The sequence below is a fragment of the Octopus bimaculoides genome, chromosome 11 (assembly GCF_001194135.2).
Source record: "Octopus bimaculoides isolate UCB-OBI-ISO-001 chromosome 11, ASM119413v2, whole genome shotgun sequence".
In the NCBI taxonomy this organism is placed as follows: Eukaryota; Metazoa; Mollusca; class Cephalopoda; order Octopoda; family Octopodidae; genus Octopus; species Octopus bimaculoides.
The window spans coordinates 8,393,804-8,408,796 of NC_068991.1; the positions used below are offsets into that span (position 1 = coordinate 8,393,804).

At 35.6% G+C, this 14,993-nt stretch overlaps 1 protein-coding gene across 1 annotated transcript; it reads left to right on the forward strand.

Moving 5' to 3' along the window:
• The first annotated feature begins 32 nt into the window (after positions 1 to 32).
• Positions 33 to 13,750, forward strand: LOC106880885 (uncharacterized). Its single transcript, XM_014931038.2, has 14 exons — positions 33 to 176; positions 2,115 to 2,231; positions 2,738 to 3,972; positions 5,192 to 5,322; positions 5,930 to 6,056; positions 6,272 to 6,371; positions 7,402 to 7,550; positions 8,080 to 8,350; positions 9,531 to 9,638; positions 10,176 to 10,260; positions 11,079 to 11,180; positions 12,743 to 12,874; positions 12,987 to 13,073; positions 13,503 to 13,750. The coding sequence occupies exons 1-14, from the start codon at positions 81 to 83 to the stop codon at positions 13,709 to 13,711; spliced, it is 2,949 nt and encodes a 982-aa protein (XP_014786524.2). The 5' UTR covers positions 33 to 80; the 3' UTR covers positions 13,712 to 13,750.
• Positions 13,751 to 14,993: the final 1,243 nt, after the last annotated feature.

Consider the following 14,993-nt stretch of genomic DNA (forward strand, 5'->3'; position numbering starts at 1 on the left):
TCCTGAATGTCAGATTATCAATTAAGTAGTAATTATTTTCGTTGAACACCGCTTGATTTTCATACGTAAACAAGATAAAAATGAAGAATGAGAAACATGTTTTATGGTTTATTTTAATTTGCGGTTGGCTTTTATGTTCATTAAAAGCCTCCAAAAGCAAAAAGAAAGAAATTATGGTTAGTACTTTACTCGGTAATTTTCAACGAAATCAAATAATATCTATTTCAGTGTTAAACATATTTCAATGATTCAGTGTTGTCTCATTCATCGTGATTTTGGAGATGGCGCACCATAGCAGACAGCTAGAAACGACCTTTTATACCATTTATTTCGTTCGGTGCTTCTCACTTTTGAATTACAATTTTCTTAGTTTTAATCTATGCATTCTTTCACGCTAGTTTCTTTAAAACAATGTTTCAGAATCCTACTGAATCGCGATAATAAACTGTGTTCCTCTTTTCGTAATCAAACACGGACGCTATACCAAAGAAACCTGTCCAATGTTTTCGAAATTTGTTTTTAACTAAAATCATAAAACGAACAGTTCCTTCTATTTTATTTCTTATTTTATACTACAAAACATTTACTCTGATTACCCATTGTTTTTATTATTTGTATTTTTTTTTCTTTTACTATTTTAGTGGGGTCAACCGGTATTTTGGGGGAGTGAAATATTTACCTAGAATATCTCTAAATTTCTTTATTTATCTATTATATTTGTTCCCATACTGATTTAGATAAATTTTATACTTGATTAATATTTCATATTCGAAGATTTTATACATCTTCAATTCTATTGCAGTTTAACTCCATTCTGGCAAATTTACTTTTTCATGTTCCTAAAGAAAACTTGTAGTTCTTTTCTTTATAGAAAACAACTGATTTTGGAGGAAAAGATTTGTATATTTTAAACAAGAACTATATGAAGTTAATCTTTTCACCATGGGAATTGTGTCAACAGTTTTAATCTTCGCAGGTTCTTCTCGTGTTGAGAATGAAAAGTGAATCAGCTCCTTTCAACAATATAGGCTACGATATACATCGAATGAACGTTGATAGAAAATTATTGCAAACTCTGGATTTAACAGTGGAAGCTAAAATTCTTCCATAGGTTTGCATGTTTATTATTGACTACAAAACTGTCCAAATTAATAAGGCACACCGTCTTTCTCGTGTGTGCATGAGACTAAATTTGTTTTTTTTAATTAACATATGGCGTTCATACTCAACTTGGTATCTCTGATATATATTGGGGTTTTTGTTTGATTGAGAATGACCGCAGAGTCCATTTTGCTATGGATTTGGTGTATGGCAGAATGAAACGTCTCTACTTTCTGTTGGTTTCGTCTAGTTCTTCCTGAAAGAATTGATTCAAATGCCTTTGCGATCGTACGTTTTTTTCAAACTGGAACAAACGTGTCTTAGACAATTGTGTTAAAACTGTATTTAAAATATCTCTTATCGATGGTACTTGTCTGAAAAGGTAGGGGCGATAGAACTGAAGGCCTTAATGATTGAAGACAGGTTTTTTAAAAGAGATTTATGATTGCTTGGTTTGAGGTTTCTTGAAGGTTTTTTTTCCCCATTTAATTACATTCCTATTATGTCCCTTTTTCCATTGCCACATCTAGGCTCAATACAGTGTTTATTCATTTTTTATTTCTTAGTCCAATCCACGCCAGCCTGGAAAACAGATATTAAATGATGATGATAATTCCAAAGAATTATAATACCTAGGTTAAAATAAATAATGCTTTGTTTTAGTTGTTACAAATCATTTGGGGGTTTGGGGAGTTGTACCTGTCTTGCAAGTGACTTCATCTGAAACAATGTGTTGGAACTGAAGCACCTACATCATGAAAGAGCTATTCTAGCCATTTAATAACACACTAAGCTGTTAAATTTAGTTCCTGAAGTGTTAGAATTTTCATTGCACAACTCTGACGTAGTTCCATGAAATTGCAGTTATAAGTCGTAAGACAAATTTGTGAGGGCAATGATTTTTTTTTTTTTAATTTTGGTATAAAAAAAAAAGAGGTTTTAGTTATTACAGAATCATGGTTAAGTTTTCATTCTAATCAGTTTTGTTGATTTTATTTTATTTTTTTTTCCAGAAATTATTTGACTTTATTGAAAATGAAAAGAATTCAATTTCAAAACAAAAGGCTAGTTGCTCTCTCAACTCACCAAGCTTGAAGTCAGTAGCGCACCTAAGACTCCTGGAACCACAGGTATGTTTTTTTTGTGTTTTATTTTTGTTAACAAAACTATTAACTGGATTTATGTCATAGAAATTAAGAAACGTCAAGACATGAAATAAATCATTTTTAACAGGTTAACTTGAAGTAGATAAATAAAAAACAGCATTTAGAATATTGGGTTAAAAAAAATTCATACACACTATTATTTGTAGTTTAATCTACATCAAGTTACACCATTAAAACGATTTATCAATTGGATTATTTTGAAAGATTAAATGGATAGATTGTATTTTGTTTGATTAAAATTTATGAATATGATATTCCATTTTTAAAGAGAAAAAAAAAAGGAAAGAAATATATAGACCGTAGAACTATTTTATTTGAATACTGTTTGAATATTGTTTCATATCTCATTCTGTCACATCAATTCTTGTTACATGAATTTGTTTTATATAGTTCTAATCCAGGAATAAAAGCCAATACTTTCAGCATTGGTAACATCTAAACTTTTTGTTTCTTTTTGATTATCTCTTCAGAATGAAAATACTTTCCTTTGTTATTTAAAGTTCTTGGAAAATAATCCTAATGATGGTTTCGTCTGGTCTGCTTTGGGCCATCTTTATTTACAAAAACCACAACCCCAGACCACACAAGCAAACTTTTGTTTTAAACAAGCTGTAAAACAATCTACTAAAAATAGTCTCTCTGTCAATGAATGGTATTATATCGGTCCTTTTGTCATTGGGAAAATGGAACTGGACGGAGATCCTTTGGCTGCCTATGGTGGCATCCGTAATGTTTCATTATATCGTTTGAAAAAAAATATTAAATATTTTTCTGAAATTGTTCCTAATGGGGAAGTCAAATGGAAAGTTTATCGACATTTAGGAGAATCCTTGATCCGAATTTCTCCTGAATTAGAATGGAATGATTTGGTTGGATCTCTTGGTTCTATGGGTATCACTGAATGGCAAGGTTGGATTATTGGTGAGTTTGCTATCAACGAAAAAGAACAAACAGTTATTATTCAATGCCATGGACTTACTACTGCCTATGTAGATAAAATTCCAATTGTCGGAGATGTCTATCATCGAGATCAGCTTATGTTCAGCATTACCCTCACACGCGGAATCCATACACTTTATGCAAAATTACGTGCTAAAGTAAACGCAAATTTTAAATGTGTTTTCAAGACAGTTAGTACAAGTTTTGATATACTTTCTCCAACAATGGTACCTGATCTAGTCGATGGTTATTTGTTCAGTCAATATCTAAGTATTCCTGTGATTAATTTCCTGGGCAACAAATGGTTAAAGAATATTGGAGTTTCTCTCAAGAGTCAATCTTACGGTCAGCCAATTACTTTGGAATTGGTTGATAAACGGAATATAGCTCCTGGTCAAATTCTTGGACTAATCATTTCCATCACTTCTCCTCATAATCGTCTCACAAATGGCTGTTATTCAACAGGGATCGATTTGGTTCTGGAAATTTCTACATCAGAAGGTAGCATGGAATCTGCACCAATAAATCTTCGGTGTCGAAAACTTAATCAGTCTTTTCTATTTTCGTTCATTGATCATGATGGTTCTGTCCAACAAGGAGCTGCTATCGCACCGATTTCTAAATGTGTCTCAAAGCTTTGCCCGGTCCTTCTCACTCTTCATGGAACTTCTGTACCAGCACAAAACCAGGCAGACAGTTACAAAAGAATGGTTGGAAAAGATTTTGAATTTGGATTTGACACAATCTGGCTTTTGGCACCAACAAGGTAAATATATTATTTGGATGTAACTCTTCACAAAGGTAAAAAAAACACACTAAGAGCACAATAAAACATATAATAAAGTACAGATCTTATATTGCACTGACAGTTCAATATACCAAGTCAGATGGTATTTCATTATGTGTTGTATTGTACTCTTCTTGTTATGTATTATTATTATTATTATTATTATTATTACTGGAAGGCAGCGAGCTGGCAGAATCATTAGCACGCTGGACAAAATGCTTAGTGATATTTTGCCCATCGCTTCGTTCTGAGATCAAATTTGGCCGAGGTTGACTTTGCCTTTCATCCTTTCAGAGTTGATAAATTAAGTACCAGTTGTGTACTGGGGTCGATGTAATGGACTACCCCCTCCCCCAAATTTCAGGCCTTGTGCCTATAGTAGATAGGACTATTATTATTATTATTATTATTATTATTATTATTATTATTATTATTATCATCATCATTATCATTGTTATTATTATCATTAAGGTGGCGAGTTGGCAGAATAAGTACCAGTTGAGTACTGGGGTCAATGTAATCGACTATACCCCTCCCCCAAATTTCAGGCCTTGTACCTATATTAGAAAAGATTATTATTTATCTTCTCCATGCTCCATATCTCATTTAAAAACAATTAGTAGGGTCTTATTGGTCACTGATTTCATTCAGGCATTTTGAAAAACAAGCTAATTTTTAAATTGCATCTTTTGGGGACATTTATGTTTGTGCTTTGAAGTGCATTTACCTGTGACTTTTCAAGGTACGTAAGTGCGTGCAAGTGTGGTTATGTGGTTAAGAAGCTTGCTTCCCAAATGTGTAGGATTGGGTTCAGTCCCACTGTGTGATACCTTGGACAAGTGTCTTCTATTATGGTCCTAGGCCGATCGATGCCTTATGAGTAGATTTGATTGACAGAAACTGAATGAAGCATATCATGTGTGTGTTTGTGTGTATGTACATGCGGGTTTGTACCCTTATCTATTTGATTTTTGCAAATGAGCATCATCATTGTTTATGTGAAAAATGTATCTAGCCATGGACAGTATTATCATACTTGGAAACAAATTAGCGTTGGCAACAGGAAGGGCACCTGGCCGTAGAAAAATCTGCCTTACCAACAAATTGTCTGACCAATTCAGGCATGGAACAGCAGACATTAAATGATGTTGATGATGATGATGTATAATTATACTTATCTTTATTTTTATTTTCACAGGCATGGAGCACACAACTGGGAAGGGCCTGGTGCTCTGACTGCTATGACAGCCCTTGAAAAACTGCGTATCCTTGTCCAGTCAGCAGATTGGATAGAAAACAAAGTTGCAGCTGACCATGTGATTTTTTCAGGCATGTTACAATGTTAAAATAATTTTCTGAATTAAACATGCAATATTTATTTAAAGATTTGCCAAGAAGTTTTGAGTAAATGTGGCTGTGTATTAAGAATTTTGCTTCCCAACCACATGGTTCCAGGTTCAGTCCCTCTGTGTGGCACCTTGGGCAAGTGTCTTCTACTATAGCCTTGGGCCGACCAAAACCTTGCAAGTGAATTTGAAAGATGCTGGCCAGATAGGAAGCTCCAATTGTCTGTTTTATTTTCACAGGCATGTAGCTCATAACTTGTCACTGGCACAGATGCTTTATATGTGGCACCAGCACAGGTACTTTATATGTGACACAAGCACAAGTACTTTATATGTGGCACCAGCACAGGTATTTATATGTGGCACTGGCACAAGTGCTTTATATGTGGCACTGGTACAGGTGCTCCTTACGTGGCAATGGTATGGGTGCATTTTACATGACACCTGTGTAGTTCACAATTGAGCAGACCATGTATCTCAGATCAATGACAAATGAATCCGTGTTAAACTAGGATAAATGTAATACGTTTGTTTCTTATTTCTACTTTCTCATGTTAACAATACTGATAATGCCATTCACTGCTCTTCAGGTCATTCAATGGGTGGTCATGGAGCATGGCACCTTGCTACTCACTTTCCTGACCGTGCCCTAGCTGTAGTCTCCCTCGCAGGATGGATCAAGAAAGAAGAATACGGGGACAGTAATCTGTTTTTCAGGTTTGTTTCAGAAATTGTTTTTTCATCTCTTTCACAGTAAAAACATGGCTGTGTGGTTAAGAAGCCTGCTTTGTAACCACAATACAACACATAATAAAATACCATCTGACATGGTTTATTGAACTGTCAGTGCAACATAAAATGGGGTTTCTCACAAACCCCATCCGAAATTGTTTGTAGAAAGCCAAAAATGATAGTATTATCTTATATTTCAGACATGATATTTCAGCAAGCCACACAGATCCATCTGTCAAAGCAATAATGGAAGCTGCTATTGCAGAAAATGATGCTGACAGACATGTTTCAAATCTTAAGGTAACTGTTCAATCCACTCCACAATATATTCCACAATTGCTTATTATTTCCACTATGTCTGCATATACAAGTGATAAGTTGATAATGAATTGCAATCTCTGTGAATATTGTTGGTATTTTGTTATTTTTAGAGTGAGATTTAAGATGGCTATAGAGTTTACCATTTAGTTTACCACAGAATTTTTATGTATGATCTCATATATATCATAGAAAAATGATATTTTATAATTATTGGGTAAGAAATTTGTTGCACATCCACATGATTTGGGATTCAGTACTTCTGTGTGGTACCTTGTGCAAGCGTCTTTTATTATAGCTCTGGGCTGACCAAAGTCTTGTGAATGGATTTGATAAACAGAAACTGAAAGAAGCCTGATATATATATATACATTTTCAAAATGTAACTACATGTGGATTGCTTTTTTTCTCCGTTTTCCTTTTCTCTTGGACTTTCCTGATTCCTGTTTCTGAAGAAGAGCTTTGCTTGAAACGTAAAACTACCTATCTTTCCTTCCCTGAGCATCTGTTAATACTTTGCATGTACTATGTCCTCGCATTGTTGCTTTTTTCTTGTGTTTTTTCTTCATTTTTGGGGGGCTTTATTTATTTATGTATGTATATATGTATGTATTTGTGTGTGTAATGTGTGTGTTACTATCTCCTTGCCTTGACTTCAAATGATAGTTGGAAATGAGTGCCATTGTTATGTAAGTGATGTCTGTTTCTAATCTTACATGAAAGAACTCTATGTTATATATGCATGCAATAAGCTTCTTTCAGTTTCTATGTATCAAATCCACTCACAAGGCTTCACTCATCTATAGTAGAAGTCCCTCGCCCAAGGTGCCACACACTGGAATTGAACCTGAAACCATGTGGTAAGGAGGCAGATTTCCTAATTTTGATAGAAACTGAATATCCTTTATTGTAATTAAACAAAATAATCTCTTTCTTGAAAATGTATTGTTATATTTTTCATTAATTTATTAATTAATTAACTAATTGGCTTGTTTTGTTTTTCAATCAAAAGGGAATTCCAGTGTTAGCAAGAATTGGAGAAAATGATAGAACTGTCCACCCCTATTTCGTAAGGCGGATGTTTCGATTGATTTCAGAACTGAAGACAGCCATCAATTATACAGAACTCTCAGGCAAGGAGCATTGGTGGTGGGATACTTGGTGAGTCAAGAAGGGAAATCAAAGAAAAACACTGGTTTTTTTTCTCTATTATTGTTTTTTTTCTTTACTCTTCTTTCAACCCTTTCCCTTCCTAACATCAAATCACACACAAACATTCTATCAATTTTACATTCAAACTGGCCATATTTGGTCTCTCGTGCCTAACAATGGTATCGTTGAACTCTTGAAGCTACAAAATAGTGCATGCTTAATTCAAAATAATATGAATAAATGAGCATTATATTTGACAGAGTAATGTGAATGCTAAAGGGTTTTAAATGTTTAGGTTTTGGCTTATATTCCATCTCCTGTAAGATAAAAATCTCGTTCTTCCTGTTCTTTTAGATGTTATGATGTTTGGTGCTATTTACATGTCACTGGCACAGTATTTTTAAAACGATATTGTAGGGTAGGTGTAAGAGGCCAGATCTGTCTGGTCTGATTTTAAAATAAGTGGAATATTTTGGTCAGATATGGCCAGTTTAAATGCTAAAGGGTTAATCATGCCGTTTTCTTCAACATTTTGCAGGTCTGTCAATGACGGAGGTGCTGTGCATGACCAACAGTTGAGGTCATTTGCACAGAAACACGGTGGCATCTCAGAGTTCAGTAAAAGCTCAGGAAGCTGTAGTGTTGACAAAGAGCATTGCTCTAGTGGTAATCAGTATTCAATCACTGCTTCTCAACGTCCAGTCGATGGCCATCATACTCTGGTGACACTTAACCCTGCTTTCGGAGAATCTATCCATGGTATTTGTGTCCTGCAACAAATTACACCTTTCCGAACAACCACCATAGATGTAAGTAAACAAATATATTAACTCCTTTAAGTCTGTAAAGTAAATATCATTGTCATCATCATCATCATCGTCGTCGTTATCGTCATCATCTGCCCAGGCAACTTACCTGAACAAATGCAACTCTCCCATGCCAGGTATCCTAATTGAGCAATACACCATAAGCATCTCGCTTGCGTTTTAGTCATATTGGTCTTTTTCTAACTGAAATATCTCATCTGTGCACAGATGATGATAGTGGTTAGCTAACTGAACTGATTCATCTTGCCCATTGATCATTTGGTGTCTGTTCACCTGCTCAGCATCTAATGATATTTACCATTAATTCAATAAATTCATTTGCTGAAGTAGTTCACATCATCCATCATGCTGCAGTCACCTGACTTCAATGAACCCTGACTCGGGTGGCTCACATGTTAATTAACTCAAAACTAGTACCCTGACAGATGCTACTACTCTGGGTCAGGGTAGATCCGGGAATAATAGTTAATAAGATGTGGTTCCACACTCCTCAAAAACCTAGAGCTCTTATACTAGGGCCCCATTATTGGATGCAGTTTAAAGTCATATCCAGGGCATAGAATATATTGCCTCCATTAATTTTCAGGCTCAGCACAATTTTCGATTTTTAATCAACATTGTGGTGATTAAATTTTTGCATACTAGTGTACAGACACCAAATTAATTTGTTAAAATTGGTTGCAATTAACATCCCTTAGTAAAAAGCACTCAGTCCACTCTGTGGGGTGTTTGGTGTTAGGAAGGGCATCCAGCCATAAAGACCATGCCAAAACAGACACAATAACCTGGTGTAGTCTTCTACCTGGCTGGCTCCTGTCAAACCGTCCAACCCATGCCAGCATAGAAGACAGACGTTAAATGATGACGATGACGATGAAGTTATATGAAATATGTAGAATTCTGAAAAATATCCCACTATCAAAAATGAGTTAATCCTTTTCAAGCCAACCTACTTGTGACTACCCTTGGTTCTGTGATACAAACTTCTTGTTTTACACGGATCTAAATTAAAACCTTCCTTTGAAATTTCATGTTAATTTCTTTTTAATAACCACCAGTTTAATAATGACTTATTTCACAAAAAAAAAAATTTTTTTTCTAAATGCTACAGTTTTTCACATTCTAACTTGAATTCAATCAATATTTCTTTGTCATTGGAAAGATCCATCAAACTGGCGACTCTATTCAACTGCAAACATCAAATGTTGCTAAATTCCAGCTTGTAAAAAGTTCAAACCGAGCAATAAACTGGACATCGGTTAATGTTGTTGTAAGTATGGTTATGATACTTTACTGTCTGAAATATAATAAGTTCTTATATATCATCATCATCATCATCATCATCATCGTCGTCGTTGTCATGGTTTAATGTCCGCTTTCCATGCTGGCATGGGTTGAACAATTTGACTGAGGACTGCTGAGCCAGGAGGCTGCACCAGGCTCCAATCTGATCTGGCAGTGTTTCTACAGCTGGATGCCCTTCCTAATGCCAACCCTTTGTCTGTCCTTGTTTGTCCCCTCTATGTTTAGCCCCTTGTGGGCAATAAAGAAATAAGAACTGAGGCCTTGTCAAGCCTTCCTCCACAACTCATCTTCTGTTTTCTTCACTTAAGTACTGGGGTTGATTTGTTCAACTAAACCTGTCAATACAGTGCCCTGGCATAGCTGTAGTCCAATAACTAAAGCATGTAAAAAGGAAAATAAAAGACCTGTATAAACTGCTTTAAGGTCTCACTTTATAATATAATTTCTGACTGGATTTCATTTTTCTATGTTACTGTTTATGTTTTGTTTATTTTTGTTTTAGGTTGATACTGACTTCACTGTTCCTCCAACCTCAGTGCACACTATGATGAACACACCTGATAAAGAACACCTGTGCAGATCTGAAGGTTAATTGACATATATATATATATATATATATATATATACAGTGATATCTCACAGTACAAGTTTAATTCATTCCGTGACTGAACTCGTCTTATGATTTACTTGTTTTACAAATCAATTTTCCCCATTGAAGTTAACTAAAATGTAATTAATCTGTTCCAGCCCCCCAAAACCACTCGAAAATAATTTTTTATGGGTTTTAAAACAGAAAAGTTGTAGTTACAAGTAAAATGACAATTATAAAAAAGAGAATGTAAAAGAAATATGTAAATTGGTTTTATTAATTGAATTACCTTAAAGATGGGACGACTTGTGTTCTCATACTGTGGATTTCTGCTTGTACTTCATGACAAAAATTCGCACGAGTCTCGGCTCGTACAGTTGATTACTCGTACAATGGTGCACTCGTACTGTAAGGTTCTACTGTATATGTATTTGCACACACACACATTTAGAGTGGACTGACTGAAATAAAAAGGAGTTCCCCACACCATGATAGAAATTAGTATTTTATTTTGGCTGAGTCTGTCTTTTGTTTGTTTGAATTTCACCTGTAGATGCACAGAATCATCAGGCTAGTTGTGACTGAAGATCCTGTAAATATACAGGTGAAACTCAGAGACTGGCTTAACCCAAATAACATGAGGGGCTGTGTGGTAAGTAGCTTCCTTATCAACCACATGGTTCCGGGTTCAGTCCCACTGCATGGCACCATGAGCAAGTGCCTTCTACTATAGCCTAGGGCCGACCAAAAAAAAAAAAAAATCAAAGTTTATTATTATTATTATTATTATTGTTATTTATATTGTTGTCATTGAAGGTGAATGGTCTATATGTACCGAAAACAAGGAAACTAGCCGAGACTATCGTAACTATGGGCCTGCAAGACGTGTAGCTGAAAAACCCTTCTTGATAGTAACTGGTATGTCTTAGATTTTCTTACTTTCATATCAATGTAGTTTTTATTTTCAGTTTTTGCAAGTTCTTCCTTGGTCTTGTCAGTAATGGATGCTCAATCACAATGATGGATGCTATCTCTAGCGGTCAAGCATCCATCATTGACAAGACCAATGAAGGTTGGAGTCATGTGATCATGTGATCTCGGTGCTGGAGATGGTGGGGATTTATCTCTCCGTTAGCAATACAAACAAGAGTGTGTTTTGCACCATACTTGAATCTGTTCTGATATTACCATACATCACATTTCTGTTGGGCATATTATTACTGTATCACATTTATCACATATCTATATATATATATATCTTATTTTTGTTTAGTATTGTGAGTCTTCCAACTATACTGTCTATCTTAAATTGCCATGCTTTATCATATTTCTGAAGCACACTTCATCATCACCATCATTTAAGATCCATTACCCATGCTGGCATGGGCTGGACGGTTTGACCAGGGCTGGTAAGCTGAGGGGCTGCACCAGACTCCAGTCCATTTTGGCATGGTTTCTACGGCTGGATGCCCTTCCTGTCACCAACCACTCCAAGTGTGTAATGGGTCCTTTTACGTGCCAATGGCATGGGTGCCAGTTGCGTGACACCAGTATCTGCCATGACTACAATTTCACTTGGCTTGATAGGTCTTCTTCTCAAGCACAGCATATTGCCAAAGGTCTCACTTATTTGTCATGGTCACCATGAGGCTCAACATTTGACAGGTGCATTTCATGTACCACTGGCATGGGTGCCAGTTGCCTTTGTGAAGCCCGACGCTTGAAGGTGCTTTTTACATGCCACCAGCACAAGTGCCATTTACTTGGGACCGGCATAATTGTCTGTTAGGAAGAAATATGTTCTTGTTGTTAACAGATACAAATTCTCATCTTGGTGTTACCATTATCTTCCCAGTTCTATAGTATCAATAATCTATCTCCTCAATAAACAGATAAACATTTTATTATTGAGGTGATTTTTGGTTTTATATAACTTATTTAAATCATTAACTCTTTTGATGTAAGCCCACCTAAAACCATCCATGATTCACCATCATCATTTAACGTCCATTTTCCATGCTGGCATGGGTGAGACGGTTTGACTGGAACTGGTAAGCTGGAGAGCTGCACCAGGTTCCAGTCTGATTTGGCATGGTTTCTGCGACTGGACACCCTTCCTAATGCCAACCACTCCAAGTGTGTAATAGGTGGTTTTTATGTGCCTTCAGTGTGGGTGTCATTTACATGACACCGACAACGGTCATGACTACAATTTCACAGGTGCCAAATGCAAATTCTTGTTTTAAAGTAACCTAAATTAAACTTTCTATCAAAATTTCATATTAATTTATGTTCCAAACACCATCAAAATTCTTCATTATTTCCAAAATTAATTGAAACAAAAGCATTGCATGTGAACAGAAATATGGTCATGAAAGGGTTTAGTCTGTTTTTATTCCTGATTTAAAAATTTAAAAGCGATTAATAAAAAAAAACAACCTATTTCAGACATGTTTCAATTTAGTATGTTTTAATTTCAGGTACTTTAGGTTCTGTAGTTACTAACCAAATACTTCTACAACTTGCTGTATATATTTCCAACCACTTCTGGCTTTCATCAGATACTTCAGCAGCCATTGTTAAAGATACTGAAGTACCGCTAGAAAAACTAAGTAAGTTAAGCTGTTTCAATCCTAATCAAAATATGTTATCTTTCTCCTACTTTAAAGAAATTGTATATATTATGAGTAATCTTATCTTATTAATGATATATATTCATTTCAGAGAAAAGAAACCTCATAATCATAGGTGGCCCTAAAGAAAACAGCTTAACATCTGAATTTCTTAAAAAAATACCTATAAACATTGAAGGTAATGATATTTCATATTTTTTTCTTGCATCACCAGTTGTAGAGTATGAAACTCTTAATCTTGGGGTTGTGGGTTTGAGCCCCATGTTGAGCAAATACTTTGTAACCGTTTAGCATTTAAACAGGCCATTTCAGGCCCAAATATTCCACTTATTTTGTGTTGAAACCAACCGGATCCAGGTTCTCGGGATTCTTCTTGGTGATGTTCTAATTACATTTCTGTGATATTGGAGCTGTGATCACTCAATGCAGAGAAATAGCAGCTTGACCTGGAGAGACTCCCTCCTCCACAGATGGCCTTACCTTTGCAGGAACCCCATTTCAACTTCTTGTATTCATGATTGTATTCATTTGGTCATTACCATAATTTTAAAAGAACATGCAAATGTATACTGCTGCTATTTCCACCTTGTTATCTCTTATTCTACAGATAATAAAATTATTTTGGAGAAATGCAGATTCAAGTCTTTGCGATCAGGAATCTTGTCTTTGGTACCAAATGGAGGAGACAACTTGGCGTTGTTATTGATGGGTCAGTCTTTTGAAGGATTACTTGATATTGTTTCTCTGGCAACGCCTACTATACCACCAATGTGTAGGTCTCCCGTAAGTCTGTTGTTTTATTCTTCATCCCAATAACATTATTGCAAATACCTCTTTACTGTCTTTTTATTTATTTCCAATCTAATTCCTGCTAGTGCCAACCATCACTGGTTTACCAGTTCTAGTGAGTGTTCTTGATGTCATAGTCTTATTTGATATTATTGAAGTGTGTGTGTGTGTGTGTGTGTGTAAGGGAGCTCTTTAATCCTAGTGGACAATCATTCTAGTACTGGTGACACATTAAAATGTATTGTTAGCAAACAATTACCAACTTTCTGAAGCCAGGATTTGAAATCGAAACCACAGTTTCAAGCTAGTTATTGGCTAATTGTTCTCATTTTTTTTGCACTAAGAGATTAGCATGACAAAACAGTGGGCAATATTTTTTCTATTGTGTGTATATCAGACAACAAAGAATCGTGACAATAGGAGTTGCTGCTTTTGAACAGGCCTGTCCATCCCATACCTATATAGACAAGCAAATATATAAAACAATATGCGTTCATGCTTCTATTACTGGTATTGCTCTGGGACTGATTACCAAAAATTTGTTCTGTTTATTTTATCTGTTCTCTATTCAGCTGCCAAATATGGCCTTCCAGCAGCAACCCTATCCAGCTAGGGATTGACCACTCTCCAGCGGCTTCACATAGCTGTCTGACTTGAGCCTAAAGCCGTGTTCAAAAATGTGGAGATTGAAATCTGGCAAGCAAATGCAGTAAGAATGTCTGCTGTGTCCTTTCCTGCTAAATTTGACATACATTATTGTCAAATTTAGCCTGGACACCCTGTAAAAAGAAAGAAAAATTTTTAAATGTTTATTATGATACATCATCATCATCATCTCTCCACTTTCCTTGCTGGCATAGGTTGGACGGTTTGACAGAAACTGGCTAAGCAAGACTGTACCAGGCTTCTGTGTCTGTTTTGACATAGTTTTTACGACTGGATGCCATTCCTAACACCAACCATTCTGCAGGGTGGTCTGAGTACTTTACACATCACAAATGAAGTCAGTTTAGACCTGGTTTTTACAGCTGGATACCCTTCCAAATGCCAACCACTTTACAGTGTCAACTGGATGTTTTTACCATTGCACCAGCACTGGCAGGGTCACCAAGTAACTTGCAAGACAAAGAGCCTTTGAGAGGGAAGGGGGAATTGGCAGAAGTGACTTTGTGCATGTTTTTTTTTTAAATGTCTCCTTAAAAATTATTTGAGATAAGTTTCTTTTTTTTTTCATAATTTATTTTTGTAAGTATTCTTTCTTATTTTCTTAATTTTTCCTTTCTTCCTTCTGTTTTTCTTATCTTTCTGT